The 21,723-nt window shown below is 40.4% G+C and overlaps 3 protein-coding genes across 3 annotated transcripts; 2 read left to right on the top strand and 1 right to left on the bottom strand.

Annotated features, from left to right (window-relative positions):
* Window positions 1-7,626: 7,626 nt before the first annotated feature.
* Window positions 7,627-11,468, top strand: LOC112187617 (cystathionine gamma-synthase 1, chloroplastic). The gene is made up of 11 exons (XM_024326492.2): window positions 7,627-8,278; window positions 8,422-8,525; window positions 8,687-8,760; window positions 8,872-9,040; window positions 9,174-9,233; window positions 9,325-9,528; window positions 9,630-9,716; window positions 9,963-10,070; window positions 10,289-10,384; window positions 10,469-10,587; window positions 11,042-11,468. The coding sequence occupies exons 1-11, from the start codon at window positions 7,753-7,755 to the stop codon at window positions 11,163-11,165; spliced, it is 1,671 nt and encodes a 556-aa protein (XP_024182260.1). The 5' UTR covers window positions 7,627-7,752; the 3' UTR covers window positions 11,166-11,468.
* A 4,985-nt stretch (window positions 11,469-16,453) lies between these two features.
* Window positions 16,454-17,836, bottom strand: LOC121051353. The gene is made up of 3 exons (XM_040513628.1): window positions 17,830-17,836; window positions 17,082-17,561; window positions 16,454-16,967 (listed from the first exon to the last, which is right to left on the bottom strand). The coding sequence occupies exons 2-3, from the start codon at window positions 17,558-17,560 to the stop codon at window positions 16,454-16,456; spliced, it is 993 nt and encodes a 330-aa protein (XP_040369562.1). The 5' UTR covers window position 17,561; window positions 17,830-17,836.
* Window positions 17,837-19,292: 1,456 nt separating this feature from the next.
* On the top strand, window positions 19,293-21,581 carry LOC112186597 (SPX domain-containing protein 4). The gene is made up of 3 exons (XM_024325063.2): window positions 19,293-19,775; window positions 20,540-20,705; window positions 20,845-21,581. Exons 1-3 carry the CDS (start codon window positions 19,479-19,481, stop codon window positions 21,324-21,326), a joined length of 945 nt encoding a protein of 314 aa, XP_024180831.1. The 5' UTR covers window positions 19,293-19,478; the 3' UTR covers window positions 21,327-21,581.
* Window positions 21,582-21,723: the final 142 nt, after the last annotated feature.

The following is a 21,723-nucleotide window of genomic DNA, read 5'->3' as shown; positions in this document are numbered from 1 at the left end:
CAATTATTCAAACCCTGATTCAATTTTGATTAAAACCCTAGAAGAGATTGATGATCTATTATTCAAACCTCGATTCAATTTTGATTAAAACCTAGAATTAAACTACATGATCTGAGAACAAGGAATGCATACAACAATTTCTATGTTGAGAGTGTGGAAAATTTCTTTGATCTGGGCTATATAATTGAACCCAGAAGTTTATAATTGGTATTTTGTTTTGGTATTTGATTATGTTGTGGGTATAAGTTTTGTTTGATCTGGCGTTGGAAACTTGCTTTTGTCTGGGTATTAAATTATTGAAATTCTTTTTTCTTCTCTGAGCTATGCAATTGTTCCTAGCTAGAAGGTTTGTCTTGAATCAAAGAATTGGTACTGAACCAAAGAAGAATTATACAAACAAAAAGGAAAAGGAGGAAGACGAAGATGAAGAAGACAATGGCGGGAAGAAGAATTGTTCGCAGAGAGAGAGAGAGAGAGGAAGAGAGAAGAAGAAGAAGAATTTTTTTTTTGATTAGGAAGAAGAAGAATGATTTAATGACACGTTTACTTACTTGGAATGGGAATGAAAATAGAGGGAATGATTACGGGGTAAATTTATTCCTGCGTTTACTAACACATAAAGGAATCGGAATGATTCCGGGCAAAAGTATTTATGCGTTTACTAACACATGAAGGAATCGGAATGGGTGTAGGTCTCACCTCTTTATAAGGAATTGATTCCTGAATACTCAGGAATTTGATTACGAAGGGGGGAGATGGGTTTAGGAATCAACTCTTCCGGAATCAATACCGATTCCTTTCTTCTCCCATTCCAGTTGTCTCCGATTCATGATTATTTTCCATTCCAAGTAAGTAAACGTGCCATAAATGAAGATATAAGAATGGAAACCCATATAAGAAAGAGTTGATTGGTGCAATAATTAGGGATATATCTGGAAAATATAATACTCAGTTTGTAAAATATTAAATGTTATATTTTTTAGTGAAATAAGATTATACATGTTAGTTAATAAGTGGGAAATGTTAGTGTGAGTCATCGTTTCTATTAGAAATAGACTACAAGAGAATATATTGTTGTAACTACTTACCTTGTATATGTTGTGTAGTACAGTAGTACACAATAGTTGTAGTACGTTGTAGTACGATTGTAATCTGTTTATATACACCACAGAATGGGTGTAATAAGATATCAGAAAATTCATTCTCAATCTTGTTCTATTTGACTTGGTATCAGAGCAAAGATCCGAAAGGATTTTGTCTCCTTAGTTATCCAATTTCTTTTTCTCAATCCGAGGAATTAATACAGAATCAAACCCCTTTGTTAGGGTTGTTTTTGTCGTTCTCTGCCTTTTATCCAAGACTGGTCTTCGTCTCTTAGAGACCGACCTTTGTCAGTTCCAGATCAAATCAGATCAGGTCCACCGCGTCAAACCAAATCGTTCAGACCGCCATAGCTCTCCTCTACCCAGATCGACTTCGATCTGTTTCTGTCCAGAGCCACCGTCGCTTGCCCAGATTGACGCTGTACCTGTTTCTGTCCGGCGCGCATCCGAGAACGACCTGCAGCGTCGTTGCCCAGTCTTCTGCACCCAATTCAATCGCTCCTTTCAATCTCTGGCGTTGTTTCTTGTTTCCGGCTTCATCCCTTGATCAATTACCAGACCGGCATCGGCTCTCTCTGTCCTACCGGTGTCAGCTTCCTCTGTCCAGATCGGCGTCTGCAATCAAAGTCTCTGCAGTCAAGTCGAACCCGTGCAAAAGGTTTCAAAAAAAAAAAAAGGAGAAAGGGTTGCTGCATGATTTTGTTATTATTATTGGAGTTTTTTCTTTTATTATTTCCGCTGCATACTATGTGATTCTGTGCTTTTACTATTATATTGTTGTGATGGGTAGTGATGAAATTGAAAGCCAGAGTTCCAGGATCAATGAGGTCCAAAAGGTTGAGGTGTCTGTCCGAAGTTCAGATGGTGGTTCTTTTGGGGGTACGAAACTCAATGGGACCAACTTTCGGACATGGAAGAAGATTATGTCTGTCCACCTTTGTGGCATACTCAAGATGAGGCATGTGACAGGAACAACCAAAGCACCTAGTGAGGAAGATGTGGATGCCTATACTAAGTGGGAAGATGATGATGGATCTGTGATGGCAATTTTATTCAAAGCCATGTCTGAAGATGTGCTACGATTGGTGGAAGAGTGTGAGACTGCTGAAGCTATATGGAAGACATTGGGGGACCTATATACAAATGAGTCTGATTTTATCCAGGTTCATGAATTGATGTGTAAAGCTGCCAGTATGCAACAGAATGGGCAACCAGTAGCTGTGTATTTCACCAAGCTGAAGAATGTATGGGCTGAAATTGATCAGAAGCATCCTTGCAAGATCAAGAATCAGGAAGATCTTGTGTGGTACCAGAAGGAGAAGGAGCTAGAAAGGGTTCATGTATTCCTGAGAGGACTTGATGAGAAGCATAGTAGTGCCAAAGGAGAATTGTTCAGAATGACAGACCCTCCTAGTTTGAACACAGTTTTTACATACATCTGCAAGAATGAGTCTCTGCAAGAAAGTGTCAAACATGCGCAGGTTGAAGTATCTAGCCTAGCCATTCAGGCCAAGTCACCGACACTTTTCCTTCAGCAGCAGAGTTCAGCCCTACTTCATCAGTAAGGTTTCCCACAAGGCTTCACCAACCGCCCTCGTCCTCAATGTTCTTATTGCAACGACCTTGGGCATGTTCGGGAAACTTGTTAGAAGTTGAACCCACACCTTAAACCTAAAAGGCAAGGTTATCGTCCTAAGGCGAAAGCAGCTGCTGTTCAATTGGTCCAAGAACCAGATTTCTATGGAGTGGCTGGCCAAGATCATCATACAGCAGGTGGAGCTACTCCTACAGCCTCTATAGTTGGTCGAGGTAAAATTGGTATGGCTTTAAATGTTTCTAACTTTGTTGGTTCTGATACATGGATTATTGATTCTGGTGCCTCCGATCATATGACTTATGACAAATCATATTTTTCTGAATTGTCTTCTCCACCAGTGTCCTATGTAACCAATGCTAATGGTGAGGCTTTTCCTGTGTTAGGGTCAGGGTCAGTGCGTATTACTCCCACTTTAGAAATTCATAATGTGTTATACGTGCCTGACTTATCTCATCACTTGATATTTGTCCCGCAGTTGAACACTTAGTCTAAATGCTTTGTAACCTTTTATCCTATGTATGTGATTTTTCAGGATATTCTCACCAGGGAGATAGTCGGTCGGGGGTATATGAGGGCTAGGTTGTTCCATCTGGATCAAACATACGCAGGAGAGAAACCAGGAGCACAGTCCCGAGCAGCTTTGACTTCGAATTCTGATAAGTTAAGTGAAATTTGGTTATGGCATCACCGTTTAGGGCATCCATTTTTTAGTCATATGAAAAAATCCATGCCTACTCTGTTTATTGGTGTGGATGAGTTAGTTTTACATTGTGAAACATGTGTTTTGGCCAAGAGTCATCGTGGTACTTATTCTCCTAGTGTTTCTAATAAAAGTGTTATTCATTTTGAGTTGATTCATTCTGATGTTTGGGGACCTTCTAGAGAGCCCACTATATCGGGTATGCGATATTTTGTGTTGTTTATTGATGATAATACGAGATTGTCATGGGTTGCTCTTCTTAAAACCAAAGATGAAGTCTTCCCTGCTTTTCAAACATTTCATAATTTTGTTCAAACACAATATCATAGCACCATTAAAGTCTTTCGTTCTGACAATGGGGGGGGGGGGGAGTATGTCAACCATGTGTTCCAAGAGTTTTTTAAAACCCATGGGATTGTTCACCAAACCACGTGTCCGCAAATACTAGAACAAGATGGAGTGTCCGAAAGGAAAAACTATCATTTACTTGATATGTCTCGTGCCCTTCTTTTTAGTGCTCATATGCCTAAGTATCTTTGGGGCCATGCTATACATGCTTCCTCTCATCTTATCAATCGTCTTCCATCCAGTGTCCTTCAGGGAAAAATTCCATTTGAGGTTCTCGCCTCTCATGTTTCCTTACCATCATTTCATAATCTTCTAACTCGTGTTTTTGGTTGTGTTGCTTTTGTCCATGTACCAAAACATCAGAGTTCTAAGTTGGATGCCCGGGCCTTTAAGTGTGTGTTTGTTGGCTACAGAGGCTATCAAAAGGGGTACAAGTGCTATCATCCACCAACCAGAAAGTATTATGTCACTATGGATGTTACTTTCTTTGAAGAAATGAGTTATTTCTCCTCTTCCGATACAGCTCTTCAGGGGGAGAATTCATATTTTGAAGAGCTATAACATGGAGAGGGATAGGAATTAGAAGGAGAAGGAGAAGCCACACAACCAGGAGGTATTTTGACGGATCCGGTTGAGACTATTAGCTCGCAGCCTCCAGCAGCAGAAGCACCAGTTTCCATCACTCAGAATGAGGTTGAAGACACAACTGCCCCTCCTGCCATCACTTCTACCCCTGACCCACAACTTTCTAGTACTGAAAATCACCCATTTGAGGTATGTTCATCCATTGATACTAGTAGTAGTGAGTCTAATGTTGAGCAATATGTGTTACCATATAGGACCACTCGAGGTCAATCAGCCAAAAGATATGAACCTACTCTTACTGCCAAATCAAAATACCCAGTAGCCAACTATATGTCCACTAGGGGGTTGTCTAAGTCCTATGAATCATTTGTGAATCAAATATATGCCGTATCAGTACCTAACAAAGTGCAGGATGCATTGGGGGATCCAAAGTGGAGGAAGGCTATGGATGAAGAGATGGAGGCGTTGTAGAAGAACAATACTTGGCAACTTGTGCCTCCACCACAAGGCAAGAAGGCTGTAGGTTGTTGTTGGGTGTTTACCGTGAAGCATAATGCAGATGGATCAGTGAATCGATACAAAGCACGTCTTGTAGCAAAGGGATTTACTCAGACGTATGGTATAGACTATGATGAAACTTTTGCTCATGTTGCCAAGATGAATACTATTCTAGTTTTGCTCTCGTTCGCTGCTAGTTTAAACTGGCCACTCTGACAGTTTGATGTTAAGAATGCATTTCTTCATGGAGAGTTAACCGAGGAAGTGTACATGAGCCTTCCACCAAGGTATGTAGTTGCTTCTCTTGGTGAGTTTGTATGCAAATTGAGAAAATCTCTGTATGGTCTCAAACAGCCACCTCGTGCTTGGTTTGGAAGATTTTCACAGTTCATGCGGAAGGTTGGTCACAAGCAGAGCAACTCAGACCATACCTTGTTTCTCAAACATCAACAAGGGAAGGTAACAACTCTAATTATTTATGTGGATGATATGGTAATCACTGGTAATGATACTGTTGAGATGGATAGACTACAGAGACAGCTAGCCTCTGAGTTTGAGATGAAGGACTTGGGTAAGTTTAAGTACTTCTTAGGAATTGAGGTAGCCAGGGGGAGAGAAGGAATCTATATGTGCCAAAGGATGTATGTTCTTGACTTGCTGACAGAGACAGGTTTCTTGGATTGCAAACCTATTGACACTCCTATTGAGCAGAACCATTGTTTAGCTGAGTATCCAAATCAAGTACCTACTGATCGAGCTCGCTATCAGAGGTTAGTTGGGCGCTTGATTTATTTGGCTCATACTAGACCAGACGTTGCATATGCAGTGAGTGTGGTGAGTTAGTTCATGCATAATCCGAGTGAGAGTCACATGGACGTTGTTATGTGAATTCTGAAGTACTTGAAGTCAGCTCCAGGAAGGGGAGTACTATTTTCTAAACACAACAACATTCTTGAGGTTTCACAGATGTAGATTGGGCTAGAAATATCACAGACAGGAGGTAGACATCAGGTTACTTTACCTTTGTGGGAGGTAATTTGGTTACATGGAAAAGTAAGAAACATAAAGTTGTGGCACGTTCTAGTGCTGAGGCCGAGTATAGAGGTATGGCTCACGGAGTGTGTGAATTGTTGTGGCTGAGAAATCTGTTGCGTGATCTGGGTTTCAAACTCAAAAATTCCATGCGGTTGTATTGTGACAACAAGGCAGCTATTGACATATCACAGAATCCAGTACAGCATGATCGTACTAAGCATGTGGAGGTTGATCGTCACTTTATAAAGGAGAAGCTAGATGCCAAAATTATTAGCTTTCCTTTTGTTCCAACTGAAGAGCAACTTGCAGATGTACTTACCAAAAGAGTTTCCAGGAAGGCGTTTTATGACTCACTAAGCCAGTTGGGCATGGTTGATGTATATGCGCCAACTTAAGGGGAGTGTTAGTGTGAGTCATCGTTCCCTATTAGGAATAGACTACAAGGGAATATATTGTTGTAACTACTTACCTTGTATATGTTGTGTAGTACAGTAGTACAGTAGTTGTAGTACGATTGTAATATGTTTATATACACTACAGAATGAGTGTAATAAGATATCAGAAAATTCATTCTCAATCTTGTTCTATTTGACTGGAAATGTAGAAATGGAAGGTGGATGAGGAATATTGCTAGCATTAGAGACACTACGTATAAGACAAAAGTCAAAGAAAGAAGAAAATGACACATATTTTTAATGCGAGGATGATTTGTCAAATGTTGCGGCCTATAAGGAGTACTGGAGTAGTAATATTATTCAAAGAACCTAGTTCTTAGTTGTTGGAAAGTGGAGCCCGTTTTATGTTCGAGTTATCTATGAGCCAACTTTATTTTTTTATGACAACTTTAGTTCTTACTTGGGTTATTTGGGAATTGGGATTTTGCTTAAGAAACGAGGAAGTGCTCATGAAACTCACTCAAGACACATTTTATTGCTGTTATAATATATATATTTTTTAAAATTATTTATATTTATTTTTAAATGAATTTCAATCTCCAAAAATCAAATATCAAACATTCCCTATATCTTTTCAAAACAAAAATATCTAGTTCTTATGATCATATCGCTAGATTTGTATATAGGGGAAGAATGGTGAGCTAGAGTCACAATTTGTCAAAATTTGCAACCTATAAGGAGTAGTAATTAGTCGAAGACCTTAAAATCAAAATTAAACTCATATAAAGAGAAATCATGATTCACTTAAATAAAGTTAAGAAATGTCTCATATTTGTGAGAGCATTAGAAACAAAAATTGTCCTCCCAATTGCAACAAGAAGATTAAGGCACACTGATTATTTCCTTGAACTCTTGATCATCCATAGGATACAACATCTACCTTTTAACACATAGATCGGACTTTTGTATATAAAGTTTTATCATTATTTCAAGATCGTAACAAGATTTTCATATGTAACCATACATTTTGCATGAAAAATATCAGAATCATTAAGACCCACTTGGATGTTCAAATGACTACAATCACAAACGTATAATCAAACAACACATATCTTCGTGGACTCAAACACAAATCATCATTCAACAAAAACCTTTTGTGATCGCTCTAATGCTCAACTTTTTGGAGAAATATTCTCCCAAAAATAGCAAATTCCTAATAAATCGGTAAATTTACATAACTTTATTCTCTTTATGTTGCCACTGTGGATCCACGTCGGCACTAATCCCACTGGACCTAGCTTGTATCTCTCTTTTTTTTGTTTTATAGTAGAGAAATAGTAAAGCCGCCCTCAAAAAAAAAAAAGGGCGGGGTATTAAAACCACCCGAACCCCCCTAACCTCTTTCGCGAAAACTTAGAAACTCAAAACAGCACCAAAACCGCTACGGGATCTCCATCATCGTTTTTCCACCGCTATCACTCATCCCCATCCATGGCCGTGTACACGTGTCCTAGGGTCTTCACCTCCTCTTCCTCCTCCTACTGCTGCCGCCACCATCCCGACCTCGCCACCCGACGCGCCGCTGCTGACAAGCCCGGCCCCCGCCCCCGCTTAGCCGCCGGAAGGGTCGATGCTACGGCGCCGTTTCACGGCCTATCGTCTCTCATTCTCCGCTTCCCGCCCAACTTCGTCCGCCAGCTCAGCACCAAGGCCCGCCGTAACTGCAGCAACATCGGCGTCGCGCAGATCGTTGCGGCCTCGTGGTCGAACAAAGACTCCGACCTTTCGGCGGTGCCGGCGGCTAGTGCCGTCGATGCCGCCGCCACCGCCGCCGATCTGGTCGTCCCGCCCCAGATCGGGGCCGAGGACGACCGGGCGGCTACTGCCGCCATTGCCGCTTCCTCCGCCGCCGTGGATGACGTGGCGGTGTTTGGAAATGGTGTACAGTTTGGAGGCTTGCCCGATTTGAAGGACGCCTCGTTTTTGAGCTCCGATGGGAGCATCGCAATTCATGCTGGTAATTGATTTGTATTCATCTTTTAATCGTTTTGTTTTTTTTCTCGATTATTTTCAATTCAATTGTTTTTTTTGCTTGGCTTAATTCATTTCTGAATGATTATGCTATGATTAGCGTGTCAACAATTGGATTTCTGTGTGTAGGTGAAAGATTGGGTCGTGGTATAGTAACTGATGCAATTACAACCCCTGTGGTTAATACTTCTGCTTACTTCTTTAAGAAAACTGCTGACCTCCTTGATTTCAAGGTATGTGATGATAATCGTTGCGATTGCGACATATTAGTAATACTATTTTCTGCATCATTTTTTAGCTCCTGTGCTTGGAGTGAGCAATACTTTGTATATATTGTTTGGTTGATGGTTCATGGTCAGTGATCATTTGGCTCATTATCCTTTCCTTGTTGCAGGAGAAACGCGCCACAAGTTTTGAATACGGGCGCTATGGAAACCCAACAACAGTGGTTCTTGAGGAGAAGATCAGGTTGGTATTTTGGTCATTTAGTATTCCAAAGCCTGCTTGTGGTTGTGGTATCTTGGTCATTTAGTATGGTGAATGTTTATTGAGGGGGAGCTGTGTTTTTGTATGATACAGTGCTCTTGAAGGAGCAGAATCAACACTGATGCTGGCATCCGGAATGTGTGCTAGCACTGTCTTGTTGATGGCATTGGTTCCAGCTGGTGGTCATATTGTGACAACAACAGATTGCTACAGGAAGACTCGGATATTCATTGAGACCATCCTTCCCAAAATGGGGATCACGGTATGGTTTGCTGTTATTACTTTTGGAATGATGAGTCATCCTGACTAGTAATAGACTAATAGGATTGTTGCTGCTACTTGTCAAATTAATGGTAATACTATGTTAGTGATTATACTTGTTACCCTATATGCAGGCCACAATTATCGACCCTGCTGATGTAGGAGCACTGGAAACTGCATTGGATAAGAATAAAGTTAGTAACAGAAAGTTTTTAGATTGGTTTCTAAATTTCTGTATGACTTAGAAGATCATGGGGATCTTTACATTATATTGTACCTCGGCAGGTTTCTCTTTACTTCACAGAGTCTCCTACAAACCCTTTCCTCAGGTGTGTGGACATTCAGTTGGTTTCAGATCTTTGCCATAGAAAAGGGGCATTAGTCTGTATTGATGGCACTTTTGCCACACCTATCAATCAGAAGGCCCTTGCCCTTGGGGCTGATCTTGTTGTGCACTCTGCAACGAAATATCTTGCTGGTCACAATGATGTAAGTCAGTTGATATCAATGCAAGTTATTTGGAGTGCAAAATATACTTGGTCAGTTATTGTTAAATGAGGCATTAAGCAAGTACATGTATCCTATTTCAGGTCCTCGCTGGTTGTATTAGCGGTTCAATGAAATTGGTTTCTGAAATCCGTATATTGCATCATATTTTGGGTGGTGCTCTTAACCCGGTGAGTTATGTTCAGCAAGAAGTATTGTGGGTTACATTTTTTTCTACACTAATTATTCTCATACATCATTATGAGGAGATAATGATCATAACTTCCATCCCCACAAAAATGCTGGGGCTTTCAAGTATAGATGATTGTAGATTTTCCACTTTTGCGTAATGAATTTCAGCTCTATTTTTTATGGAATGCCCCCATGAAACTTTAGATTGCATAATAATAACTGATATATGTTTGTCCTGTCAACAGAATGCTGCATACCTGATCATTCGAGGCATGAAGACTTTGCATATTCGTGTACAGCAACAGAATTCTACAGCATTGGGGATGGCCAAAATTTTAGAGGCACATCCTAAGGTATTTTTTTCTTTCTCATTTGGGTAGTGTAGGCATTAAAATGTCATCAATTAGGGGCCTAACTGAGAATAAAAAATTCAAATAGACCCACTTTTTCCAATATTGGTGACTGGTATTTGTTTGGGATAGATAACCTTGTATTTACAAACTGTATAATGATCTGTTTGGGTTAAATAACCTTGTATTTACAAACTGATATAATGTAAAATGCTATGCAGGTGGCGCATGTCTATTACCCTGGCCTGCCAAATCATCCTGAACATGAGCTTGCCAAGAGACAGATGACTGGTTTCGGTGGTGTTGTCAGTTTTGAGGTGATTATAATTCGCAGAATCGTATCTTCTGTGTCCTCATATTATTGTCATTGGGTTAACATAGTGTCTTACTTAACTTTGCAGATTGATGGGGACTTAAAGAGAACGATTAAGTTCATTGATGCCCTGAAAATCCCATATATTGCCCCCTCCTTTGGTGGTTGTGAGAGCATTGTGGATCAGCCAGCCATAATGTCTTATTGGTATTCCCTTTTTTCAAATCTTATGGTGGCTAATGAATTAAGTTTTTTTACTGTCTTATTGAAATAGAGATCCAAATTTCTTATGTGCTAAATTCTATTTGGTTGAGCTGTCAACATTACAATGTTAAAATCTCTCCATCCGAGTCGGAGAAGTTAGGTAGATTGTGACCTATTTGACTAAGATCAGGGTTTTACTGAAAATTCATTTCTGAACCACGTATTACTGGTGCCTGGAGGCTGGAGGTGCTTTGGCAGTGCATAACCAATTAATGCTGCCTTAAGTTACTAAAGTTACTGCTTACAATAAAATGATAATTTTATTGATTCAATTGCCTAGGCATCTTATACAACTGATATTGTTGAGAAATTTTTTTGTGCATGTGGTATTTGCAACAGTGAGCAAAAGAATCTCTTCGTTTCCTGACTGCTTTTTGTTATCACGCTTTTGAAACAGGGATCTCAGTCAGTCAGATAGGCTCAAGTACGGAATCAAGGATAACCTGGTCCGTTTCAGCTTCGGTCTTGAAGACTTCAAAGATCTCAAGGATGATATTCTGCAGGCCCTGGAGAAAATATAGAGCAAAGCCAACCACCTAATATGCGGTTTCTGTTTAATTTATTCCGTCAGTTCTTTTGGTGCTTCAATTGATGTTTGATCACCAAAAGCGGTCGTTATGATTCCCTTAGGACCCAAAACCTGTCTAATTTTCTTTGTGACCTGCTCATTCCAATTCCTTATCATTACTCTGCTTTTTGATTAGTCTTAATATGATTCGAGTTGAATGAGGAATCTAGGACAAAAAAACATCAAATAAAAAGCTTTGCTTTTTGTCCGGAGGCCCCAAATTTAGGTGACTGATTTGGACATTCCATTTCTTCCATTTCAAGTTTTCTTGGTGACGGATGTATCAAGTGAGTATGAATGCAGGCTCAAGTCAGCCATTGCACATTCTGGGTAGTGAGAATATGCTCATGTCATTGGAAACCAGGTGTTGATTGGGTTGCACACCAATAAACAAAGATTAGAGTTAATCAGATGGTGGATTACCAGTGTCCGTAGAATATCCACACCCACACAAACAACATAAAAATCAAGATATGCGCCAAAATAGGAAAGAGCCAAAATGATGAGAGAAATGCACTTGGTAGACACATTACACCCTGCGGCTTTCTATTTCCTAAATAGAGTAGAATTTTTAAAATGGTATCTGTTTGAGGACAAGTATGAAATGATAAACAGAGAGAGAGAGTAAGATTTCTGTGAGAATAGAGTTTCAAGTATCTTTATTCATCTCACACAAAGAGGTATTTATAGGAGTATTTTACAAGTGTGAATGCTCAAAGAGTAACTCAATTTGATAACCTCTACATTTACAGCTGCAGCTCCACATGGTGGCTGTGATGATGATAAATTGCCATGCTTGTTGCCCTTTGGCATAAAGCTTGTCACACAAGTCACAATACCTATATTATACACTCAAGTACCTATTTGTATACATGATATAGACATTTATACTATGACTCATGTTTATACATGTGAATCATATATACTACAACACTCCCCCTTGGATATTTCATGTCAAATAGTATTGTCTAGGTCGTGCGCTTCGAAATTGCCTCGTTAAAAACCTTGCCAAGTAATAAAACCCTGTGGGAAAAAACAACCTTGGTCGAAGGAGAAAAAGAGCACAACGCGCGTTGAGTGTGGAATATGTATCTGGATACTCCCCCTGATTTAGACTCCCCCTGGAGATCGTGGGAGTTCGGATAACCTTCTCAATCCGATACTCTTCACATGTTTCTCGAAAGGGGATTTTGGTAACGACTTAGTAAATAAGTCCGCTACATTTTCCTCTGATCGGATTTGATTTACTTCAATTTTTAGAAGTGTTTGTTGTTGCTGATTGTAGAAGAATTTTGGCGATATATGCTTGGTATTGTCCCCCTTGATGAAACCTAATTTCATTTGCTCAATACAAGCTGCATTATCTTCGTAAATGCATGTAGGTTCTTCTGTGGTAGACTTCAAACCACAGGTTCCTCGAATGTGTCTATTTACAGACCTTAGCCATATGCATTCACGCACAGCTTCATGTAGAGCAATAATCTCTGCATGATTCGAGGAAGTAGCAACAAGGGTCTGTTTTGTGGATCTCCAAGATATCGCGGTGCTTCCCATGGTAAAGACATAACCTGTTTGGGAGCGACCTTTGTGAGGGTCAGAGAGATACCCTGCATCAGCAAAACACATCAAAACATCATTATCATTTTGATGGAGGGGAGTAGGAGAACGTCGGCCACCATGGAAGGTGTCGCCGGCGTTCATATTGCGGAAGGTGGCTTTTTGCCATGTGGGATCTAATCCCATACTTCCGTCCTTTCTTTTCTCCCTGTAGGGATAAAACAAGCCCATATCAATCGTACCTTTTAAGTATCGAAAGATTGTCTTTATACCAATCCAATGGCGGCGTGTTGGCGAGGAACTATGTCGAGCCAACAAGTTCACTGCGAATGAGATATCCGGTCTTGTGCATTGAGCTAAGTACAATAATGCACCTATTGCACTTAGATATGGCACTTCAGCCTCTAATAAGCCTTCGTCCTCATCCTTTGGACGAAATGGATCTTTTCTGGGCTCAAGACTACGGCTGATCATGGGAGTACTCACAGGCTTTGCTTTATCTTCATTAAAGCGCCTTAGTAATTTTTGAGTATATGCTGACTGATGGATCATAATCCCATCACTACGGTGCTCGAGTTCTATTCCGAGACAAAACCGTGTTTTCCCAAGATCTTTCATCTCAAACTCGGATTTCAAATATTTAGCAGTTTCTTTTAACTCATTTAGAGTTCCAATTAGATTCATGTCATCGACATATACTGCTATAATTGCAAATCCGGAACTTGTTCTTTTAATGAACACGCATGGGCATATTTCATTGTTAATATATCCCTTCCTAATCAAGTAGTCACTTAGACGGTTATACCACATCCGTCCGGATTGTTTCAATCCATATAGTGAGCGTCTCAATCTTATTGAAAACGCGCTCCGTGGTTTAGAGCCATTTGATTTGGGTAATTGAAGTCCATCTGGAACCTTCATATATATCTCTGAATCTAGATCCCCATAGAGATATGCTGTAACCACATCCATAAGCTGCATGTCAAGTTTTTCGGAAACTACCAAACTGACAAGGTAGCGGAACGTTATAACGTCCATTACGGGAGAATATGTCTCCTCGTAGTCGATTCCAGGGCGTTGTGAGAAACCTTGTGCCACAAGGCGGGCTTTGTATCTAACAACCTCATTTTTCTCATTACGCTTTCTAACAAAGACCCATTTATGGCCAACAGGTTTTATATTTGGTGGTGTCAGCATTATAGACCCAAATACCTGTCTCTTTGTTAGTGAATCCAATTCAGTTTGGATCGCATCTTTCCATTTAGACCAATCTGCTCTTCGTTGACATTCTTCAACGGAGCGAGGTTCGATATCATCGTATTCTATAATTCCTTTTGCAATATGATATGCAAAAGCATCATCAATAGTCATAGAATTTCTATCCATCACCCCATGTATACTAGTGTAATTCATGGAGATCTCTCTATTCTCTGGAATTGGTTCTGTTATTGGAGCGTCCTCCAATGATGTCTCTTTGACATAACCATAGTCCGGAATATTTTCATGAGAGGGATTAATTGTATCGATGATTAATGGATTATTTTGTGCCAAACTCGCTTTCTTTCTTGGGCGAGAATCCATCGAACCAATGGGCCTCCCGCGCTTCCTGGCGGGAGCCATGGGTCTAGCCACTACGTCACCCATATAGGGGACGTTGGCGCCATTCTCATGTATTCTTGAGATGGCATCATGTCCTCTAGTGTTAGGGACATCAATCCTTGCAGGCACATTTGCAGCAGGTATATGTGATCTTGTCACTTTAGCGATATCAGAAAACGCATCAGGCATTGATTCTGCTACGTTCTGAAGATCGAGAATCCTCCGCACTTCTATTTCAGATTGTGCTGTTCGGGGATCAAGATGAGACAGAGTGGGGACAAACCACGACAATTCCTGTCTTTTCTGTTGAACATTATTGTTCATGTCTCCCCCTAATGATGGGAAGACTGTCTCATCAAAGTGACAATCCGCAAATCTAGCGGTAAATAGATCGCCTGTCAAGGGTTCTATATAGCGGATAATGGTGGGAGAGTCATATCCAGTATAAAGACCTAATCGTCTTTGAGGACCCATTTTGGTGCGCTGTGGCGGCGCAATTGGCACATAGACTGCACACCCGAATATTCGTAAGTGTGAGACATCGGGCTCATACCCAGTGACCATCTGGGAAGCAGAAAATGGTTGGGTGGCAGTGGGCCTTAGACGAATAAGCACAGCTGCGTGCAATATTGCATATCCCCAAGCAGAAATAGGGAGATTGGTGCGCATAACCAATGCTCGAGCAACCATTTGAAGTCTTTTAATGGCAGCTTCTGCGAGACCATTTTGGGTGTGTACATGAGGTACAGGGTGTTCAACCTCGATCCCAATGGACATGCAATAATCATCAAAAGTTTTTGATGTAAACTCTCCAGCATTGTCAAGACGAATTGACTTAATAGGATGATCAGGGTGGTGAGCCCTTAATTTAATGATCTGTGCTAGGAGTTTAGCAAATGCAGCATTTCTCGTGGATAATAGCATGACATGTGACCAGCGTGTCGATGCATCAACCAACACCATAAAGTATCTAAATGGTCCGCAAGTTGGTTGAATAGGTCCACAAATATCACCTTGTATTCTTTGCAAGAATGGTATATTTTCTTTAGAGTCCTTTGCATAGGATGGTCTTGATCCTACCTTTGCTAAAGAGCAAGCCTTACAAAACGAATGATATGAAGTAGTTCTTTCGACCAATCTTTGGTTCGTACTTCTTTTTGTTTTGAAGAATGGATGTCCGTGTGAAGTTTTTAATATACGGAGCATCATATCACGACCTGGGTGACCCAAGCGGTCGTGCCAAAGTCTATATGTGTCAGAATCCCATAAATTTTCATTCATGACATGGTTGGATTCAACTACTCTGATAGTGGTTGCATATAATCCACTAGAGCGACACATAAGTTTCTCTAATACTCGTGTATTTCCGTAGTTATTAGAGGTAATGCAAAGGAACTCTTGTCCATTCTCACAATGTGTTTCCACATGAAGATCATTGGCTCTTATATCTTTAAAACTCAATAGGGTTCTTCCAGCCCTAGGAGCATATAGAGCTTCGATGATATTAATATTCGTGCCATTTGGCAACAAAAATTGAGCTGGTCCTCGACCATGAATCAATTGTGATGATCCTGCCATCGTAGTTATTGAAGATTGACTAGGCTTCATCCATAAAAATAATTGCCTGTGTCGTAATATAGTATGTGTGGTGCCACTATCAAGAAGGCATTCCATTTCTCCGGAAAACATACTGAAAAAGAATAAAGTTCGGAATATTAACATATGTCCATGACATTGAATGCGATACTTTATTGATAAGGAAAATAACCAATGATTACATCAAGGTTTCCAAAGTCTATTCCAAAATACAATCAAACTTTATACAAATTGTAATTGCTCATTCCGTTTGGTAATTCCAATGAAATATGACCAGGGAAGTAGAGAGATGTTGGTGGAGCGAGGCTCGCTTAAATACCATGATCTCAATTACTTTCCTAGACATCATATTTTATTGGGTACGCCACATGAGAAAAAGTCAATACAATTGTTATTGATTAAGGCACATTTGCCCTTGGAAAATAGAAAAAGGACTATTCTAATCAAAGTCTGCTGCATCCTCGTGCATTTGTTCAGCTTTGAAGTCCTCTATTGTGAGATTGACATCTTCACTATCTTCATTTCGGCAAGGTTGGATTCTTGCTCCCTGTTTTGCCTATACTCTTTGTAGCTTGCAGCTAGTTTAGTACTTGCACGGCATTGTTTGAGCCAATGCTCGATTGATCCACATCTATGACACACGTCATTATGGTTGCCTCCTTTCATTGGAGGTGCAGTTTCTCCATGTTGTGGATATTCCCTAGGAGGGTTACTGCTACTACCACGCCTTATGATGCGACCTCCATGGCCCATATTGTTATTATATTCACCTCTCCCACGTGTGGAGTTGCCACCACGTGTGAAGTTGCCACGTGTGGAGTTACCACCACGTGTGAAGTTGCCACCACGAGTGTCCACTTTAAAGTTGCGGTTTCTCTCTTTATTGGGGTGGTTATATGGGCCCGTACGCCTTTCTTGTCCCTTATTATTAGGGTATTGCTGTTTGCGCCCCTTTTTGGGTGCATTATAATTTGCCTCACGGACGCTCTTGGTTCCAATGGGCCTGGAATGATAATTCTTTACAAGGATATTGTCGTGCTTTTCAGATACCGACAAAATATTAATAAGCTCATTAAACCTTGTAATTCGTCCAGCATTGACTTCTGTGCGATATTGCTTTGATATCACAATTGCTGAGATGGGAATGGTGGAGAGAGTCTTCTCAAGTAGCTCATCTTCTGTGAGAGGCTTTCCACAGAACTTCAACATGGCTTGGAGTCGAAGAGCTTCCGAATTATATTCTGCAACAGACTTAAAGTCGGAGAAGCGTATATTATTCCACTGAACCTTCAAGTCAGGGAGGAGGGTATCTTGGATATTACCAAAACGCTCTTCTAGCGCTACCCATAAGTCTCGAGCATCTCTCATTGACATATACTCTAGTCTGAGAGCTTTATCCATATGGCGCCGCATCAAGATAATAGCTTGTGCATGCTTTGTAGGTGTTCTTTGGAACACAAGGCCTGGATTAGGAGCTTGAATTATGGGCAATATCCCTCTTGAAGTGAGGTGGTTCTCAACGTCGGTTACCCAACTATAGTATTCCGAACCCGTTGAGTCAAGCATTTGAAAGTCGAGTCTAGGTTCATTCGACATCCTGAAGATAAGAGAAGATATATTAGTTTCGGAGTTCAAAACTTCCACGAAATCTAAAATCAATAATCTTTAGATCAAAACAATGATGTTTTGTGGACACTCTTAGTCCAAATATTATGAACACTTTTAGTTCATAATTACGAACGCTCTTAGTTCGTTTAGCGTGAATTTCTTCGAATTCCGCTTTTGATTGTAAGTTCCCGAGAAAAATAAAGAGAAGAAGAATAGAGTAAAAACTCAAAAAAACGGGAACTTTTAGTAAATATTACCTTGGAATAATATTGCCGGAAGTTGTCCAAAAATTGTCCGAAAAATTGCCGGAAAGTCGTCGGAAAAGTCACCGGAAAGTTGTCAGAAAGTCGCCGGAAAAGTTGTCGGAAAGTCGTCGACAGATCTGTCGACAGATGTGTCGACAGCTGCTCGGCAGATGCTCGGCAGGTGGCTCGGCAGCTGCTGCGCAGGGCCTCGGCAGGTGCTCGGCAGGTGGCTCGGCAGCTGCTGCGCAGGACTCGGCAGGAGCTTTCGGCAGGTATCGGCAGGGGCTTTCGGCAGGACTCGGCAGCACTCGGCAGGAGCTTTCGGCAGGTCTCGGCAGCACTCGGCAGCACTTCGACAGCGGTTCAGCAGCGGTTCGATTTTTCCGGTGGCCGGTTCAGGCTGTTTCCGGCCGGTTCTGGGGGTTCTGAAACCGGTTCTGAGCTTCTTGAATCAAGGGCTTTGATATGAGCTAGGGTTTGGAGGTTTTTTGCAAGTTTGAAAAAATGACTTCGATCGGATTATGAACTACCTCTCCTCTTTTCAATTTCGATTATAATTCTAGAGCAATTTCGTGCTGATAACGTGTTTGAGGACAAGTATGAAATGATAAACAGAGAGAGAGAGTAAGATTTCTGTGAGAATAGAGTTTCAAGTATCTTTATTCATCTCACACAAAGAGGTATTTATAGGAGTATTTTACAAGTGTGAATGCTCAAAGAGTAACTCAATTTGATAACCTCTACATTTACAGCTGCAGCTCCACATGGTGGCTGTGATGATGATAAATTGCCATGCTTGTTGCCCTTTGGCATAAAGCTTGTCACACAAGTCACAATACCTATATTATACACTCAAGTACCTATTTGTATACATGATATAGACATTTATACTATGACTCATGTTTATACATGTGAATCATATATACTACAACAGTACCTATATTATTACGCCTTGTAATTTTCGGTGTTTCCATTCTGAAGAAGAATTTAATCGAATAGTATTACCACCGCGCGGCTAGTCCTCTGGAGACTTCCCGAAATTACACCTGCATTTTTAAGTAATAAAGAGCCTCATCATACAAATACTTTGGAAATTACAACGTACTTAGAGCAACTCCAACAGCTTCCCTATAATTTGATTTTTCTCTACTTTAGGGAAAAATAAGCCTCTTTTGCTCCAACAGATTCCCTATAATTATCTCTATTTTAGAGAAAGTGAGGAGAGAGAAAACTAAATTCCCTATATTTACAGCAAACTCCAAAATTTTAAAGAAGAATATGGAGATTTTATAGATTACTGTAAACTAGGGAATCTGTTGGAGTTGGAGAAGAAAAATAGGCTAAATGTTTGACTTTTGCTTCTCTATAATACAAAAATTATAGGGAACCTGTTGGAGTTGCTCTTAGTTGTTACTCCGATCATACTGACGTAGAGTGGTTGGGCCTATAAATACCCCGGAAATACACTCGCCTCTTGAAACATTCCAAATTCCACTCATTCATTTCACCCTATATATTGGATTCTCTCTATATCATTATCCCCATGATTACCACCATTGATTACCACACATAAACACAAGGCCCCGCTCTGAGTGCTTCTCTTATAAGCACAGGACAAAAGCACTTTGGTTTTTGAAGTTGAAGGCTTGAAGAGAAGGGCAATGAAATTCGGGAAGGAGTTCACGAGCCACTTGGAGGAGACGATCCCGGAGTGGAGGGACAAGTTCCTCTGCTACAAGCTTCTCAAGAAGCTCCTCAAGCGCTTGCCCGCCGCAGCCGTCGATGCCCTGCCTCACCCCTTCAATTTTCATCGACGGCTCTCAGATGCCGACAACGGTGCCACCAGCCGGCCCTTGGCGGACCTCCAGGATTGGTTCGTCGGGATTCTCAATGACGAGCTCGAGAAGCTCAACGATTTCTACGTTGATAAAGAGGAGGACTTCATTATTCGCTTCCAGGTTTTTTTTTTTTAACTTTTGACTTTTTTTGGTTTGATTTGGATGCATATGAACACTAATAAGATTGAATTTAATTGAATGGTTAACGGATTTGGTTTTGCATGTTATGGAATTTGAGAAAGTATCAATCTTTTTTTTTTTCTTTTTTTGTTAAAATTTGAAGGGAATTGGAGTGGTATATAGTGGATGAACATGTTGTTTTAGGATTCGGATCAGATTTCTGTGAATATGCAAATTTAGGTAATCTACCAAAAATTGAAGGAATGAGAATATTCATGTGGGGGCAGAGACCTGAAAGTGAGTATCTTTAATATCTGATGCTGTAGCGAAATTACAGGGTACTGATTTAACTGTTAGTTCTGGCTTGTTCTTGTTATTGTTAAGATTATTATTAGGAGTGAGATTACAGTTGGGACTAATACCATCTCACCGAAACAATATGGCCCGATAAGTGTTGTGTCCGGAATATTGTTGTTGTGGGTTGTGGCAATAAAGCAGAAAAGAGTTCTAGAAATGATTGGATATTTAGTGAGAGATTTTCTCATGAATTAGTGGGTAGAGTTTCGAGTTCAATAGGTCTGTAATTGTGTTGTGTGGTCCTTTTTCTTCTTTCTTTTTCTGGATTATCTGCTTACGTTTGGTTGAATCCTGCGTATTAAATGTAGTGCACTTTTAAGGCACTGGTTGGAACATTTTCTTGATGGGAGCCATTTGGCAATGTCGTATTCCACTTCTTTTTCATCTGCAAACTGCAATAATGACAGGAGTTAAAAGGAAGAATTGAGGAAGTTAAAGAAAAGAGCAGCAGAGGTGGAGTTTTTACGTCAGAGTGTGAGTTTAGTGACGAAGTGATGGACATTCGTAAGGACTTTGTCACCATTCATGGGGAGATGGTGCTTCTAAAAAATTATAGCTCGCTAAACTTTGCAGGTACTATTTTTCTTTCTGCTCCTATATTTAACTTGGATAGGGGAGATGGTGTTTCACTGTGTTCCTTTATTGCAAGACTATTATTTGGTGAGGTATAATTTTTAGCTATTGCTAAAACGAGTTCTGTCTCTTTCAATAGGGCTAGTCAAAATTCTAAAGAAGTATGATAAACGAACTGGAGGATTGTTGCGTCTACCTTTCACACAACTTGCCCTTCGTGCACCTTTCTTTACAATACAACCTCTCACGATGCTAGTGCGTGAATGCGAGGCAAATCTTGAGCTTCTCTTCCCATTGGAAGCAGAAGTCATTGAATCTACCCCAACCACGCAAGACAAGTCCAACCCCCAATTGAACAGTTCGGCTAATGTGGCATCTGACACACCTTCAAACCAGGAGGCAAATATGGATATATACCGTGGAACAATTGCTGCAATGAGGGCCATACAAGGCCTTCAAAAAGCAAGCTCGACTTGGAATCCGTGGTCATTTTCAAATCACTTTAGAAATCAGGATGATGAGAGTACTGGTGCTGTCACAGCCGAGAACTCTGATTCAAACTCTGCAGCAACCTTGCACAGCAAAGAGGAGGATGATCAAGAGGATAACCAGTCTCTGTAATAGTGTTCATCTTATTTGTTGATGTTGTACATTCTATTCACTTTCTCTCGAGTCTTAACACACTGGATTTGTTTTGGCGGGCTCTGAATTGTATATTCAACAGATCTAATAAGGTGCGAGCCATAGAAGAAACTTATCATAGGCATTTATTAGAAAGTCTCCTGTTAGAAGATTTCATTATTGCATTTGATGTTGTAATAATCTAAATCTTGCTTTTCATAGTTTATAGAAAAGAACGTCATTCTATTCTTTTTAGTGATAGTTGTCAAACCCTGTAAAATTTCCTTCACGCCTTCCCCTTTAATTGCAAAGATGAACAAGCTTTGGAAAACAAAAAAAGATCTCAAGAAGAGCATCTGCAGAGAGGTAGTTTAGTGAAACTAGCTTCTATAACTTG

This window comes from Rosa chinensis, chromosome 2 (assembly GCF_002994745.2).
Source record: "Rosa chinensis cultivar Old Blush chromosome 2, RchiOBHm-V2, whole genome shotgun sequence".
In the NCBI taxonomy this organism is placed as follows: Eukaryota; Viridiplantae; Streptophyta; class Magnoliopsida; order Rosales; family Rosaceae; genus Rosa; species Rosa chinensis.
This window is presented reverse-complemented; position numbering and strand designations above follow the sequence as displayed.

What these genes read in the sequence shown, in the direction of transcription:
- LOC121051353 (XM_040513628.1), bottom strand. Translation starts at nt 17,560, where the DNA reads ATGTCGAATGAACCTAGACTCGACTTTCAAATGCTTGACTCAACGGGT. An exon ending in TCAGCAATTGTGATATCAAA is followed by an intron (nt 16,968 to 17,081) that starts GCAATATCGCAC and finishes TTATCATTCCAG; the next exon opens with GCCCATTGGAACCAAGAGCG.
- LOC112187617 (XM_024326492.2), top strand. Translation starts at nt 7,753, where the DNA reads ATGGCCGTGTACACGTGTCCTAGGGTCTTCACCTCCTCTTCCTCCTCC. An exon ending in ATCTTGCTGGTCACAATGAT is followed by an intron (nt 9,529 to 9,629) that starts GTAAGTCAGTTG and finishes ATCCTATTTCAG; the next exon opens with GTCCTCGCTGGTTGTATTAG. An exon ending in CCAGCCATAATGTCTTATTG is followed by an intron (nt 10,588 to 11,041) that starts GTATTCCCTTTT and finishes CTTTTGAAACAG; the next exon opens with GGATCTCAGTCAGTCAGATA.
- LOC112186597 (XM_024325063.2), top strand. Translation starts at nt 19,479, where the DNA reads ATGAAATTCGGGAAGGAGTTCACGAGCCACTTGGAGGAGACGATCCCG. An exon ending in ACTTCATTATTCGCTTCCAG is followed by an intron (nt 19,776 to 20,539) that starts GTTTTTTTTTTT and finishes CAATAATGACAG; the next exon opens with GAGTTAAAAGGAAGAATTGA. An exon ending in TAGCTCGCTAAACTTTGCAG is followed by an intron (nt 20,706 to 20,844) that starts GTACTATTTTTC and finishes CTCTTTCAATAG; the next exon opens with GGCTAGTCAAAATTCTAAAG.